At 45.7% G+C, this 15,762-nt stretch overlaps 1 protein-coding gene across 1 annotated transcript; it reads left to right on the top strand.

Moving 5' to 3' along the window:
- The first annotated feature begins 5,818 nt into the window (after positions 1 to 5,818).
- LOC141264626 (nucleoporin NUP42-like) lies at positions 5,819 to 6,761 on the top strand. The gene is made up of 2 exons (XM_073676904.1): positions 5,819 to 5,828; positions 6,005 to 6,761. Exons 1-2 carry the CDS (start codon positions 5,819 to 5,821, stop codon positions 6,658 to 6,660), a joined length of 666 nt encoding a protein of 221 aa, XP_073533005.1. The 3' UTR covers positions 6,661 to 6,761.
- Positions 6,762 to 15,762: the final 9,001 nt, after the last annotated feature.

Here is a 15,762-nt window from a genome sequence, read left to right as displayed (position 1 = left end):
GGAGAAGGGGAAGGAAAAAAGAGGAAGGGAGGGGAGAGGAAAAGGGGTAGGGAAGGGAAGGAGAATAGAAAAAGGAAAGTGGGATGGAGAAGAGGAGAGACAATAGGGATAGAGGTTAAATGAGGAAAGAATAAACTGGGGAGGGAAAAGGAATGAAAGGAGGGGTAGAACAAAGTAAATTATCTGAGAAGTGCTTAACACAAATAAAACAATGTACATTATAATAAACCTAAAACACCTTTCATGTTTTAGAGAAAAAACAAAACAAAACATAAACAACAACTGGCTAACAGTTTTCACAGGATTTATCATAAGAAAGGTAATCTACATTTAAAGGAAAGAGTAGGTTCCATAGAGACCATCTGGCTTCATATTTTGGAAGAATATTGTTTTTTAGGGCAAAGGTTAGTTGAAAAGTGTTATGTGTTGACATTCTATCAATTATATCATTAATGGTAGGGATAACAGGAGATTTCCATTTGGTTCCAATGCGCAGTTTAGCTATTGCAAAAATATGGAGAGAAATAAATCTCATTTCCCTAGGAAGGGAATCAGTTTCAAGGGAGAGAAGACAAAGATAAGGAGAGATAAGTATCTTCCTTTTCCCTATTTTATATAGTAGAATATTGATCTCTTCCCATAAAGGTCTTATTTTTGGACAAGACCAAAAAATATGTATAATACTACCAGTTTGCCCACAATCTCTCCAACACAGATCAAACAAGGCTAGGAAGGCTTCTTTAAGCCTAACAGGAGTGAGATGCCAACGAGAGAGTATTTTAAGGTAGTTCTCATGTATATTTGCATCAACGTTAAATTTGTACATGAGTTTAAAAGCTTGTTGCCAATTATAAGAAGAAAATGTTTTATTTAGATCTGTTTCCCATTTTATAATCGATTTAGGTTTTTTAAACTCGAGATCTGAGTTAAAGAACATGTAAAGATTTTTCATGTTCCAAATTAACCAGACAATGTGAACTGAGGTCTAAGATGGCAGACATACAAGAAACAGAGGCATGTTCACACTAGCAAAAAAGAAAAAAAGAAGCAAGACAAAATTATATCTCATACCCTACCATAATTATATATAAATGTAAAGCAAAGTTGCATAATAAATATAGGGTACTTAGTGAACTATTTTTGATCAAAAAAAGTATACAAGCCGTCCCACCAGCGGCAAGGTGACCCTAAATTGGGACGGTACCTATACTGCCTATATTAAAAACCTTACTGTATATCAAAGTTGAAGTAATGCATATAAAAGGGTAGACAAATAGGACCGGGTCCCAACTCCAGACCACCTAGGCCCGTGGTAAGCTACATATATACCAATCAGCTCAACAAAGGGGATGCCACACCCTTAAATTGCACAGAATGCAAACAAGACAAAAAAACAAGCAATGTGAACTGAGGTCTAAGATGGTAGACATACAAGAAATAGGAGCATGTTCACACTAGCAAAAAGAAGCAAGACAAAATTATATCTCATACCCTACCATAATTATATATAAATGTAAAGCAAAGTTGCCACACCCTTAAATTGCACAGAATGCAAACAAGTCAAAAAACCAGACAATGTGAACTGAGGTCTAAGATGGCAGACATACAAGAAACAGAGGCATGTTCTTCTTTTTTTTCTTTTTTGCTAGTGTGAACATGCCTCTGTTTCTTGTATGTCTGCCATCTTAGACCTCAGTTCACATTGTCTGGTTTTTTGACTTGTTTGCATTCTGTGCAATTTAAGGGTGTGGCAACTTTGCTTTACATTTATATATAATTATGGTAGGGTATGAGATATAATTTTGTCTTGCTTCTTTTTTTCTTTTTTGCTAGTGTGAACATGCCTCTGTTTCTTGTATGTCTGCCATCTTAGACCTCAGTTCACATTGTCTGGTTTTTTGACTTGTTTGCATTCTGTGCAATTTAAGGGTGTGGCATGCCCTTTGTTGAGCTGATTGGTATATATGTAGCTTACCACGGGCCTAGGTGGTCTGGAGTTGGGACCCGGTCCTATTTGTCTACCCTTTTATATGCATTACTTCAACTTTGATATACAGTAAGGTTTTTAATATAGGCAGTATAGGTACCGTCCCAATTTAGGGTCACCTTGCCGCTGGTGGGACGGCTTGTATACTTTTTTTGATCAAAAATAGTTCACTAAGTACCCTATATTTATTATGCAACTTTGCTTTACATTTATATATAATTATGGTAGGGTATGAGATATAATTTTGTCTTGCTTCTTTTTTTCTTTTTTGCTATGTTCCAAATTAAGTCAGATGAGGGGTATGAGTACCACATTTTTTATCTTGATTTCTTTTAGTGTTTCTTAAAGCCATAAAGTTGCCATTTGAAATGACTTTAGTTTTGTGCCTTGTCTGTGATCTGCTTTTTTTCAACAACATTAAACAACTGAATGAACATCCTCCGAGCCCGGTGATTCCATAATTTTTGCCAGGGGTTATATATTAGAAAACTGATTATTAGGAAGAGTTGGGACATATGAAAGGGGGAGCAATTAGTGGAACCTCTTTAATGGAGTTTATCCCTTGTGTATGACCACTACTTTCTTCGGGAATGGTATTCATGGATGTGCACTACAGCTCCACTTACACAGGGAACTTTAAGACTCCTGTTTTTCAGTGTTGCAGGGTGACATAGGTGATAAATGTATTTATATCCTCTTTAAAGGACAACATACTGGCTTGGGTGCTTACAGAAATGAAAAGGACTCTGTCAGCAGAGAATGACTGTTGAAACCAAGTGCCGCCGCTCGGTGCTCCATAACATGGCCAAACATTTAAAGGGAACCTGTCAGCATGAAAATGCAGTCTAATCTGCAGGCATCATGTTATAGAATAGGGGCAGCTGAGTAGACTGTTAGATGGTTTAGTGAGAAAAGATTCAGTATAAGCTTTGGTTTAATCATTTAAGCCTCTGCTCTTTCTGGGATTTTCGGTCCAGTGTCGCGGTCCTATCTATATATATATGTCCATACAGATATAGCTGTCAATCACTGATAGGACCGCCCATCCGACTAAATATCCTCTGTTCTTTCTGGGATGAAAAGATTAAGCCACAGGTAATACTGAATCTTTTGTCACTAAACTTCATATCAATCTACTCGGCTCCTCCTGATCTATAACATGGTAGCTGCAAATTAAAGTGCATTTTTATAGTGACAGGTTTCCTTTAAATACACCTTCCCACCTGCTTCTTTTCCCTCAATCTCCGCCCCCTTCTGCTTTCATTGACAGTTGTGACATCATAGATGCAGAGAAGGGAGGAGCTACAGTAGATTGGAAGGTGTTTATAAATGATTAGCCCCGCCGTGTGCACTGAGCGGCAGTTCTTGGTTTCAACAGTTATTCTGTGCTGACAGTCCCTTAAGGGGTAACCTGTCAGCCCCATGTGAGGGCAGAAGTGTCAGGCACATTGATATCAGTGTGTTAATGTTCTGTAGTTTTTGAGCGCTTCCATTTTGATCTTTGCAGGATGGGGGCAGCACTGGGCAGCGTACCACAACAGGACATCATGAAAATATTAGCAATACGCTGATGTTTGTGGACCTGCAAGGCTAATAATAAAATGCTCTCTTATGTTTTAAACCTAATTGTTGGCTTTGCTTCTGCTTGTCAGATGAGTTCGGTACAGCAGCTTCTTAATCAGTGGAAACAAAGGGTACATGAAATTAAGAACTGGAATCCATCTTCTACCTCTGCACTGGTAAAGTAACATCTTATTCTTGTAAGGTAGTGTTGTAAAGGCTTATCATATACATAAGCTGTCCTTGGATTAAAGGCTTACTCTGTTCTTTGATCCGGAGCGCACCACTCTGCTGCCTTCCTGCTTGCTGGGGATGGTGCGCTCCTGATCGTTGACCGCTCAGCTGGTCTGCACTGTGCTCTCTAGCATTGGATAAGCACAGGGAGAGTGAAACGGTCCGTATCCAATGATCCAGCGAGCTTCAGACCAGTGCACGCAAGCTGTAAGCAAACAGGTTGTAAGCGCTTGCTTTTTGTCAAGCAAACAGGCCACTCTCAGACCGCAGAGGTGCAATCCCTGTGTTCTTGAGAATGGAGAGGATTTTTAATAAGGTAATTTCAAAGTTTATTGTCTTTGCAAGAACTTTGTAATTTTATCCATTTAAGAAGATGAGGAAACCCCTTTAATGGTTTCCAGCTGGAGCGGCGGCTGGATGTAGGCGGTGTACGAGGCCAGAACAATACAGCTCTGTTCACTGTGTAGTTCCCGGGTCCTACAGCTCCGATCACAATCACTTCAATGGGAGCTGAGCTGCAGTATATGAGAACGGGCGCTGCACAGTGAGCGGAGCCGTGCTGTTCACCGCTGTTCTCTAGTTACATCCCTGCCGAGTACCGGACATCCACCAGTGTGATATTGATGACCTATCCTAAAGCTAGATGATTAATACAAACAGTCCCTCTAAGTTTGCTTGCTTAATAGTATACTAGTATTGTGTAGAACTAGCAGTACTCAGCTCCTGCAGACTAAGAAGCTTTTGCTTAAAATAAAATGTGATCTTTCTATTGATTAATTTTAATTTATTTTTCAAGCTTAATCAGCTCACCAAGCCACCTATTGTCACAGCGCAACCAACATTTGGAGGTCTACAGCAGTCGGGGTCTTTTGGAGGTCTACAACAGTCTGGTTTCGGCACTTCAAGTAAGCAGAGGGGACGAGCAAACAGTGCGGCCGAGCGTCTTCTCTTCCTTTTAGACCGGGAATGTCAAACACAGAGGGCCAAAATGAAAAACTTGGACAAAGTTTCAGACCTACCTTGATATTTATTAAAAAAAATGTCTACAATTGAAGTCTTTCCTGATCATATATAGCGATGAAACTTTCATATTGAAACAAACTTAAAGGGGTTGTCCCACGAACAAAGTAGATTTCAATTAATAGATCTTAGAATAAAATAAACACAATCACAAATGGCATCGCGGGCTAAATATAATCACCCTGCGGGCCAGAGTTTGACATGTGCTTTACACATACAGAGCCTGGTTCCCTCTGTGTATTTTACCAATGGAGCAGAGCAGATTGTCACTTAACACAACTGTTAATTATATTTGTGTCTAATTCCACAAACCCTTAAAGAATAATGTGACCTACAGGAGGTGGTTCGGTATATAAATACTATTTACAAATTGCCCTATTGGACAAATGACACCTTACTTCCACCAGCTGATATACATACAGTTCCTATTGATTATCAGACTTTAGCGCTACCATCATAAAAACATGACAGTCACGTTCATAGACACGCGCATGGGCAAATCACCCCGATGTCATAGAAGCCATCAGCTCTGTTTAATATAGTCGGTGAACTGACCAAGTCCATAGGATGTGCAGTGTTAATCCTCGCTATTTCATAGCAGACTTTTGCGCTATCAATATAGGAGTATTCTGCTCAACTGCATCTTGACTTTGTCCAAAAACATGCGCTGTATAAATCACTACGGTGTGATAGGTGACTGATGATGCGGTGGGCAGCTTGACAAGACTCCATATTTATGTGACAGTTGGTTCTTCATTTCTTGGGGGACGCATCAGTTTCGACAGACAATGCTACTGGTGCACACTATATGAGATGGAAGGAGATCATAGTTTCTACAAAGCCCCTGCAGATTGGCAGTCCATGCCATAGCCCCTTGATAATTTCTTTGTGTTCTGGTCTCCAATGATGATGATTTGACATGTGACCACTGCAGCCAATCAGTGTTTGTATGCTTCTTGCCATAACATTTCCGTGTCAAAAGGGAGCAGGTAGCGCAGGCAGGGCATCTGGGAAGTCATGGGAATCGGTAAGCTAAGGCCTTCAGATAAGAGGCGGTTCTCGGGGCTCCTGTCTAGCGGCCAGGGATTACTGACGTGGCCGAGGAACCAAGGCCTTGTTTATCGATTGGCAAAACTAGAGCTTCTGACAATGTAAAACCCCTGTCAGAATATATATTAAAACTTATATTTCCATTTTTTCCAGACACTTCAGCTGACAAGACGGTATCCGCAGCCACCTTCAGTTTTAAACTAGACTCCCAGTCTGCTACTCCAAATGCCGGGGCCAGCTCTAGTTTTTCTAGTGCGCCAGCATTCGGTAGTAAGCCTTCAGTGGGGTTTGCTACAACCGGAACTGGATCCGCTTCTTCATTTTCTTTCATACCGACAACAACTTCAGGTGGAACCACATCAATTTTCTCAGGCTTTGGTTCAGCTTCATCTGCTCCTACCGCTGCTGCACCTGGTTTTGGTTCATCCGTGTCCTCTGGTTTTGAAGGAACTACAGTGACTAGTGGATTTGGAAGCAGTGCAAGTGCAGGAGCAACTTTTGGAGGCATCACTACTACTGGCTTTGGAGGACTTTCAAGTTCAACAGGGACATCTGGCTTTGGGGCAGCGACCACAGGAGCCAGCAGTGTTTCTACACCAGGGACATCATTATTTGGACAAGTTGTCACAGTAAGAAATGCTTCAAATACGGTTGGGTCCTCTGCAACGAACGCCATGTTGTCCAGCGCGCTGTTTACACCTCGAAATGAGCTCTCACAAGAAGACCGCCTGCAGTTCGAGTCTAAGACATTTACATTGGGAAAAGTTCCCTTGATGCCTCCACCAGCAGACCTCCTATCTATAAAGTAATTTAATATTTCTGTAGATGATTTGTGATAAATTATACATAGATTTCCAGGGAATCTCATGTCATTTCAGTAATTGTATCTATTAAACATATTCTTATGAAAGCTATCCTTTTATTAAAAAAATATATATAATTACGTTGTATGTACAACAATAGCACTAATGGAGAGTAGATATAACTTGATATATTGATGAAGATGAGAACAGGAGCAGCCATAGTTGTCTGAACCTCACTTAGATGTCCTTTTTTTTCTTTTTTTCACATTCGAGAAAAACAATCCCAGTTTCATCACTGTTTTTGTTCAGAGTTTCATAAAATTTTCATCAGTTTTATCGGAGTTTCATTCGTTTTTCTCAGATGAGAAAGAAAGTTTCTCTACCTTCCCCTATCTTGTACTTGGGAACAGCCCCATAAATTATACAAGGTAAAAGGTCTGTGTGAAAAACATGGATAGAACTTGTACGCAAAAAAGGACGTCTGAATGAGCCCTAAAAGGGATTTGTTCATTATTAGAAAAAGTATGGCTTTTTTTTTTTTTCAAAAACAGTACTACTCTGTACAGGTTTTGTATGAGGCATGAGTTCACCTCCATACAGTTCAGTAAACTTTGTCCAAACATCTTAGATGCCATGATCACTATTGAATGAGGTATCTAAATTTATAATTAAAGGGAACCTGTCATGTCCTAGCTACTATCTACACTGCCCCCATAGCGTTGTTAGTGATGCCAAGTGGATCACTAATGAGCTTTTTCTCCTTCCCCCATGACGGCACCACGAAGAGAGGGAATCCGGCCTTTAAGGACAGGAAACCTACAGATAAAAGGGCGGTGCCTCTCTCCCGGATCAGTTGGTTTCCTGTCCTTGACGGGATCCTACAGTCTGGAGGAGGCATACCTGCGGGGTGCCAGAAGATGGACGTCGTGGGATGCCAGGCCTGACCAGTCCGATCCAGGCAGCAGGAGTCCCCTGCCTCGGCTGGTGCGGTGTCCTGATGCGCCACCGCTGGGGTCAGTGGGCCTTTAGGGTGTGCGGAGGGGGGTCCAGGCGAAGAGGACAGGGCCTGTCGGGGCCGTCGAGGACTGTGCTGGACCCCCCTGGTTGCGGTGGTGAGAGGGCGGCGCGCATTTGAGCTTCCGGGTCTGCCACGCGTGGTCGCGGGGCAGCCCTGGATGACGCGGTGCTGCAATGCATGACTGGGTAGCCAGTCTGCGCAGGCGGGCGCGGGCGTCCTCCTGCAGGTGCGGGGGAGGAGGGGGCGTCGGGTCACTAAAGGCACTATGGGAGGGACTCCCAGTGCCTTAAAAGACAGCGAAGGACACCAGTAGTTGCTCATCAGAGCTCTGGCACGCTGTGAAAAAATAAATAAATATATAATAATGAATGACCAGGAGCTACCTGAGGAGCAAGAGCTACATCCTCAGTCGCCACCACCACTGCCAACCCAACGAAAGAAGAGGCCGGAAGAGACGGGGCACCAGGACCAGAACAGTGGAAGCGGGCGCTCCGGCAGATCGTCGCAGCGCAGCAAGGACTCCACCTTGGCATCTTCCAGGAGGACTCCGTCTACAAAGATGGCTCCACCTCCTGAACCGGAACCCGCTCTTCCGTCTGGTTGGTAAGTGAGCTTCGTGAAAGTCCACTTTGTAACTAGAGGCCCTTGCTCTCTCTCTTTTGTCTCCTATAGGGAAAAAAGAGTACAGGGAAAGCAAAAAATAGGACTTGTGCACTATGCACTGAAGCCTTGCCCACTACTTGGGATAAGAGACTGCAGCTCCTGCATTGAACAGACTATATGCGAGGGAACCCCGAGATTTGCCTCTGAACTTAGAGACCTAATTAAATCGCAGGTCAAAAACACCATTAAATCTTTTCAGGGGGACATAAGGTTAAGAAAAACTAATCACATATGCCCCGAGTCCAGGTCTAGGAGTTCTGAGGATGGCGGCGATTCGGACACTTCCACCTCTTCCTCCTTTTCTTCCTTGTCTACAGATAGAGGAGGACGGAGCTGTTTCCCTATCGAGGAAACAGCCTCATCAAGGCTGTCAGGTCTACCATGGGATTAACAGATCCCCTGCCCAAAAAATCCATTCAAGACGTGATGTTCAGTGGTCTAGAACAAAAAAAGAGGAGATCTTTTCCACTCAACGAACATGTTCACTCGCTGATTAAGAAAGAGTGGAAAAGACCGGAGAGGAAGGGCTTCCTTTCCCCTAAACGAAAGTACCCGTTTGAGGACCCGGCATGTTCCTTTTGGGAGAAAGCACCGAAACTGGATGTCGCCATAGCCAAAGCCTCAAAGAAATACTCCCTTCCATTTGAGGACATGGGCGTCCTAAAAGACCCCATGGATAAAAAGGCAGACACCTTCCTAAAGAGTTCCTGGGAAGCCGCTGGGGGGGAATTAAAACCCGCGGTAGCTGCCATGTGTATGGCCAGGTCACTAATGGTCTGGCTGGATCAGCTTGAATCACAACTGAGGCAAAAAACATCAAGAGACACAATCCTTGAATCTATCCCGATAATGAAAGGAGCAATGAAAATCTAGGTTGTGCTCCATCCCCTGTGAGGGCGAGTTTCTATTTGGGCCCGCCTTCGATGACATCTTGGATAAGGCAGGGGACAATAAGAAGCGGTTTCCTATCCTGTCTAACACTGCTTACAGGAAACCTTTTCGGAGTAGAAGGTTTATACGTAGAAAGCCCCCTAAAGAACAGGATAGGTGGGAAGACAGGAGAAGGAAGACCAAGGGATTCCTATTTAACAAGCCCTCCAGTGATAACAGAAAGCCCCCCCCAATGAAGATTTGCCCCGGGTGGGGGGAAGTCTATCAAGTTTTCTCCCGGCCTGGGAGCTAATATCCAACAGCTCATGGATTCTGAGCCTAATACAATCGGGCCTGAAACTCCAGTTCCTCAAATTCCCTCAGCAAAACTTTGTTATAACCCCCGAAAGGTCTTCAAACGAGGAGCAACTGGCCTTGGAGCAGGAAATCCAGGGACTGGTAGGGAAGGCAGTCCTTCAGGAGGTCCCGGGGGGGGGGGGAAAGGCATGGGCTTCTATTCTCCATTATTCCTGAGAAAAAAAACAGATGGGACATACAGAATGATTGTGAATCTAAAAAAGCTGAACAAACTGTTGAAGGTGGAAGCCTTCAAAATGGAAACAATAAAATCTTCAGTAAAAATGCTGTTTCCCGGTTGTTTCATGGCCGTCTTGGACTTAAAAGACGCTTATTATCACGTCCCGATACACAAAGACTACCAGAAGTTTCTCAGGGTAGCAGTTCCTATGGGGGGAGTGGTCAAACACTACCAATATACAGACCTCCCATTCGGCATCGCCATAGCCCCAAGGATCTTCACCAAAGTTGTTGCAGAGGTGATGGCTCATCTAAGGGAACAGAACACCCTGGTCGTCCTATATCTAGACGACTTCCTTATAACAGGCTGCTCCTTCCTGACTGCAAATCCCATCTGAAAAAGGTCATGGATTCCTTTACTCGCTTAGGATGGCTTTTGAATGTGGAAAAGTTCAAAACAGAACCATGCTAAATACAGGAATACCTAGGCATCGTGCTGGATTCAAAAGGTCAGGAGTGTCGTCTCCCCGAAGGGAAAATTCAAAAAAATCTTAGGCCAGATATCACGGGCAAAGTCCCACCCGTCTATGTCCCTTCGGAAAGCCAAGTCCCTTCTAGGTTCCCTGACAGCATGCTTTCCGGCCGTCCAATGGGCTCAAATACATACCAGGACCCTTCAGTGGGAAATCCTAGAGGCAGAAAAAGCCCTAAAAGGGCGTTTAGAAGGGCTGTTAACGCTATCTGCAAAAAACACACTTTCCCTAGAGTGGTGGGGGAACAGAGACAATCTAGCCCGGGGGATTCCTTGGACAATCCCAAGACCGCAAATCCTGACCACAGATGCAAGTCCCGGGGGCTGGGGGGCTCACTTCAACAACCTGGTAGCTCAGAGGGGGGGGGGTCTGGACAGAACGCCTAAAACTAATGTCCTCAAACATGAAGGATCTTCTAGCAGTAGAGCATACACTACAAGGACATCACGTTAGGGTCTTTTCAGACAACCGAGTAGTAGTGGCGTACCTGAACCACCAGGGGGGTACACAGTCCCATTCCCTAATGCAGGCGACAGAGGTCATCTTTCGCTTAGCCGAGGAGAACTTACAATCCCTATCCGCTTTACACATAAAAGGGATAGAAAATCGCACCGCAGACTTTCTGAGTCGGACACAGCTGAAGCAGGGCGAGTGGGAATTAAGTCCGGCAGTTTTTCGACAGATTGTACAAAGGTGGGGCTGGCCCTCCATAGATCTGTTCGCCATCAATCAGAACAAAAAAACACGCTCTTTTTGCTCCCTAAATCCCAAAGGGAACCCCGTAGCCATGGATGCCTTCATGATTCCATGGAATTACTCTCTAGCTTACGCTTTTCCTACGACCGCTCTGATTCCAGCTGTTCTGAGGAAAATCAGAGAAGAGGAAGCGAGGGTAATCTTGATAGCCCCCTTTTGGCCAAAGAGGGCATGGTTTTCATGGCTGAGGAGGTTATCAATCTCCGACCCATGGGTTCTTCCGGAGCTCCCGGACCTTCTTTCTCAGGGTCCGGTCCTCCATCCTCGGGCGTCAAGCTTACACTTGACAGCCTGGAATTTGAGATGGCTCTTCTGAAAGACAAAAGGTTCTCCCCAAATCTTATCACCACACTACTTCAAAGTAGAAAACCAGTCACCACCAAACTGTATGGGAAAACCTGGAAGAAATTCCTTTCAGTCTCAGGTTCCAGGTTGGGTGGGGAGGTTCAATTGACAGCCATCCTGGAATTTTTACAGAGAGGTTTGGAGCAGGGCCTGGCCGCAAGTACCTTAAAAGTTCAAGTTGCGGCCCTGGGAGCGCTCTATAATTTTGACCTAGCTAGGGATAGATGGGTATCTAGGTTTATTAAGGCATCAGCTAGATCTCGTCCCATCCCATCCTGAAATACTACACCCTGGGATTTAAACTTGGTCCTTTCAGCTTTAACGGAGGCCCCTTTTGAACCCCTGTCGGAAGCATCCCTAAAAATTCTGTCCCTAAAAACAGCACTCTTGGTAGCTCTCACATCCGCACGTAGGGGTAGTGATATTCAGGCTCTATTGGCAGGCTCCCCCTTCACACAAATCTTGGAGGATAGGGTTATTCTGAAAACCGACCCTGCCTATCTACCAAAAGTGGCGTCAAGATTTCACAGGTCCCAGGAAATCACCCTTCCTTCTTTCTGCCCTAACCCTAGGAACACGAAAGAGAAGGTCTTGCATACACTAGACGTCAGAAGTTGCCTAATCAAATATCTAGAGGCGACACTAGAGTGTAGGCAGGATAGTTCTCTCTTTGTTTGCTTTCAGGGCCCTCGTAAGGGGAAGAAAGCTTCTAAGGGCACGCTGGCCACATGGATAAGGGAGGCCATCACACTATCTTATTCCTCACGTGGAGAAGCTGGCCCAGAGAAACTGAAGGCCCACGCAACAAGAGCGGTGACAGCCTCCTGGGCAGAGAAGGCCGGTGCTATGATAGAGCAGATATGTAGAGCGGCAACCTGGTCTTCCCCCTCTACCTTCTTTAATCACTACCGGCTAGACTTAACCTCTTCTTCGGACCTTACTTTCGTGAGAAGGGTTCTGGAAGCTGTGGCCCCCCCCTTAATGAGTCACTTCTCTGCAATTCTCTCTGTGGTGCCGTCATGGGGGGACGTAGACGTTTCTCAGAGCCCATGACGGCACCCGTACATTCCCTCCTTTCACGTGTGGGTGCGCACACTTATTAGTTACTTGTTGTAGCCACGTGGTGTGACTGACGAGGTCTTAAATTGTAAAATTTCGTGTTACTAACCTGGTGGTCCTCTCATGCTCTGTAAACAACTGATGAGGGAGAGAGGCACCGCCCTTTTATCTGTAGGTTTCCTGTCCTTGAAGGACGGATCCCCTCTCTCCGTGGTGCCGTCATGGGCTCTGAGAAATCCCGTTACCGGTAAGTAACTACGTCTTTTCATTAAAATCGGTGGTATTATAATGATTTTATAACATTATATATACTTTGTCCTACCTGCTCATTTTCAGTCATAGGAGTGTGATTCTCAGATTCAGTCACTGCTGGAGCCGCCCATGTATTGGAATATTGCTCTCAGCAAGCGCTGATAGTATTGGGGCGCATTCGCAGTTTAAAATGTCCGGTCACGTGTCCGTGCGTTCGCTGTAAGGCTGTGTAGTTCGCAGCTTCACTCCGCTTGCGCTATGACCCGCTTGTCCCCGACCGGACATTTAAAACTGCGCATGTGCCCCAATACTATCAGCGCAGGATCACACCCCTATGACTGAAAATCAGCAGGTAGGACGAAGTATATAAAATGTTATAAAATTATTATATTACCATCAATTTTAATGAAAAAAGCTTGTTAGTGATGCACATTGCATCACTAACACAATGGGGGCAGTGTAGATTGCAGCTAGGACATCACAGATTCCCTTTAACCAACTATATATAGATAGATCTCTATCTATCCTTACCCTTCCTGCAGATTGCTGGGGGTCCAGGTCCTGAGACTCACATTACTGCTCATAAAATAAAAATGCACTGTAAATTGATCGCTCAAGGGTAAGATCTGCAGGAAACCCTCAACAAAATAAATCCGCTCCATTTAGGGCAAGGCGAACTTTACTGTAGAGGAAAGATCTGGTGATCGGAGAGTGCCACATGCTTTTTAATCCAATTTGTCTTTTATCATATGGGCTCAGAGTGTATTATTGCTACACACTACTCAGAAGTGCTAAGAAGCTGAAATACAGATGTTTCCATAAAGGATCTTTACAATTTCAGCTACTTGGCGATCTATGATATGGTCTATTCTGCAGATCCCTAGGATGCAGCTTATCAAATGGTTAATTTTCAAGGTGAACCGGCATATGTAAGTTCAGTCATATGATAACCTGGATGCCCTCCGTCATGTGCTTCTTAATATTATTGAGTTATCGGTAATTCCGCACAATATGCCCAGTACTGAGCCGTGTGTGGGCCAGATATCAAGTGGTGAATGTCTCTACACAAAGCAGGATCATTCTGTATAGATCGTCTTGTGTAACACCGCCATGGGGAGGACATGGATCAGTACTGCCAAACACACAGCAGAAGTCAAGTCAGACACAACTGTGTGGCTTTTATTGTCCGGCCAAGGTTATAGCTGCATGAGATCTAATGGAAATGTTAAGATAGACATCTGACAATAAATTCCTGATTGTGGCACACTATTGGAGATAATGTCTACAAAATGTAGTAAATACATGTCAGAGCATTATAGGAGTATTATATATTAGCAAGTTACAGTCAAGTCGTCTTGAGATATTCTGTTGACTGATATTTTTTCTTTTTTTTAAGGCTGCCTTCCCATAATGAGTTACCAGACTATGTCAGTGAGCTCTTGTGGCACCCCAGGGGTCTGGTTACCACAGTAATAGAGATATTATGTCTGAGAGCAAGTGGGAGGTTTCTCTGGTCAGGAGCCCTAAGCATGCAACACGGCCCACCCAGACCTGGGAGGGGAGGAATCTGCCCTTATAAACTGGGTCTGGGGCGGGATTAGGGAGTGAAGTCCCAGACAGAGACGCAGTCAGGTCTGGAGGACAGCAGACACAGGGAAAGTGACAACAGGAGCTCTGTAGGAGCAGGAGTGAGTGCCAGAGGCTGGAAGCTAGAAAGCTCGCCTTGGCTGAAGACACTAAACCCGGACACGGAGTCCGAGGCTGTGGGGACATCCAGGTCCAGCAGCAGAATCCAACCGGCAGGGGATTCCATGTCCTCTGGCCATAGAAACCCGAAGGCACGGTCACAAGCAAGGGACCAGCACCGCCATCGTGAAGCGGAGGCTAACGGAAGGCCCCAAGTCACCGGCCATACGGGTGAGCACCACACGGTATACTCAGGGACGTGGGCTACTTCTACCCGCATAGAGCAAGGTAGCCAGGAAAGAGTGCAGATTGTCGGGGAGGCCTACAACTCCACCTGGCCAGGGGAGATCCCGCTTACTCACAGACTGACCAGGCCCCAACTGCTAACCAGTACTCCCGGGAGGGTCTGCTTATTACCACCAGTAAAGACCCTGAACTGCACCACACGTCTCTGTGTTTCATCGCCGCACCAGCACCATTACTACTGGGACGCTCACACCATCACTCCCATCATCCACATTAGCTGCCCTGAGGCATTACTTCTCCCGTGGGGAGTTATCCCATACTCGGCTGCGCAAAGTACATCAGCCTCAGCGGTCTGCAGCGCAGCGGCGGTCCCCACTGACCGCAATCCACGGGTGGCGTAGTCGGAAAATTACAATACCAATAGACTGCCACTGGTTTGACCGCCCTGGGCACGGACCGGGTCACCGCCACGGAGAACTACAACCCCCAGCGATCCGGCTCCCGGTATCCCCCTGCACAGCACAGGCCCAGGGGGCGCGTCAATTTTGGCGTAGTCGGCAGGATTTCGTGCCCGCAACCACCGGGTACTGCGTGCCTGAAAAAGACTTTTGAACTTACCTGTGGTGAAGTTTCCCGCCGTACGGAGTCATTTCCCACCATCCGCAGCCGATTCCTGCCATCAGACTCCATCTTGGTCCGTTTCCCGCTGTCTTCTGCCTTCTTCCCGCCATCCGCAGCTGCTTCCCGCCATCGGACGCCATCTTCGGGACGCCGCGCGGGAAGAAGAGGGGCGTGGACGCCGAAAGCGCGCGAGATCCGAAGCTCCGCCCCACGCTCCGACGCTGCGTAAGGTCCTGGAAGGGAGGAAGAGCGACGCTGACGTCATCGGAGCGCGACGCCAAGTCCTCAACCCCGACGATCGGCCTACGGAAGAAGAGCATCGCAAGGTAGGCCACGGTCCACTAGGGGGGAAGAAGGATGTCAGACACCGAGGGGAGCTCCACCGCCACACCGGCCGCCAGCGCAACCGCTGCAGTGGTCATGCCATTCACCATGCCCTATATCCCGCGGGCAACCTGGCTACCCCAGTACTCAGGGGAGTCACATACCCTAAGTGACTTTAGGGAAAGACTTGAAAGCCTC

This window comes from Phyllobates terribilis, unplaced genomic scaffold, assembly GCF_046119375.1.
Source record: "Phyllobates terribilis strain yellow unplaced genomic scaffold, ASM4611937v1 Scaffold_4__5_contigs__length_816908805, whole genome shotgun sequence".
In the NCBI taxonomy this organism is placed as follows: Eukaryota; Metazoa; Chordata; class Amphibia; order Anura; family Dendrobatidae; genus Phyllobates; species Phyllobates terribilis.
Note: the sequence above shows the minus strand (reverse complement) of the source record. Positions and strands in the feature narration are given on the sequence as shown.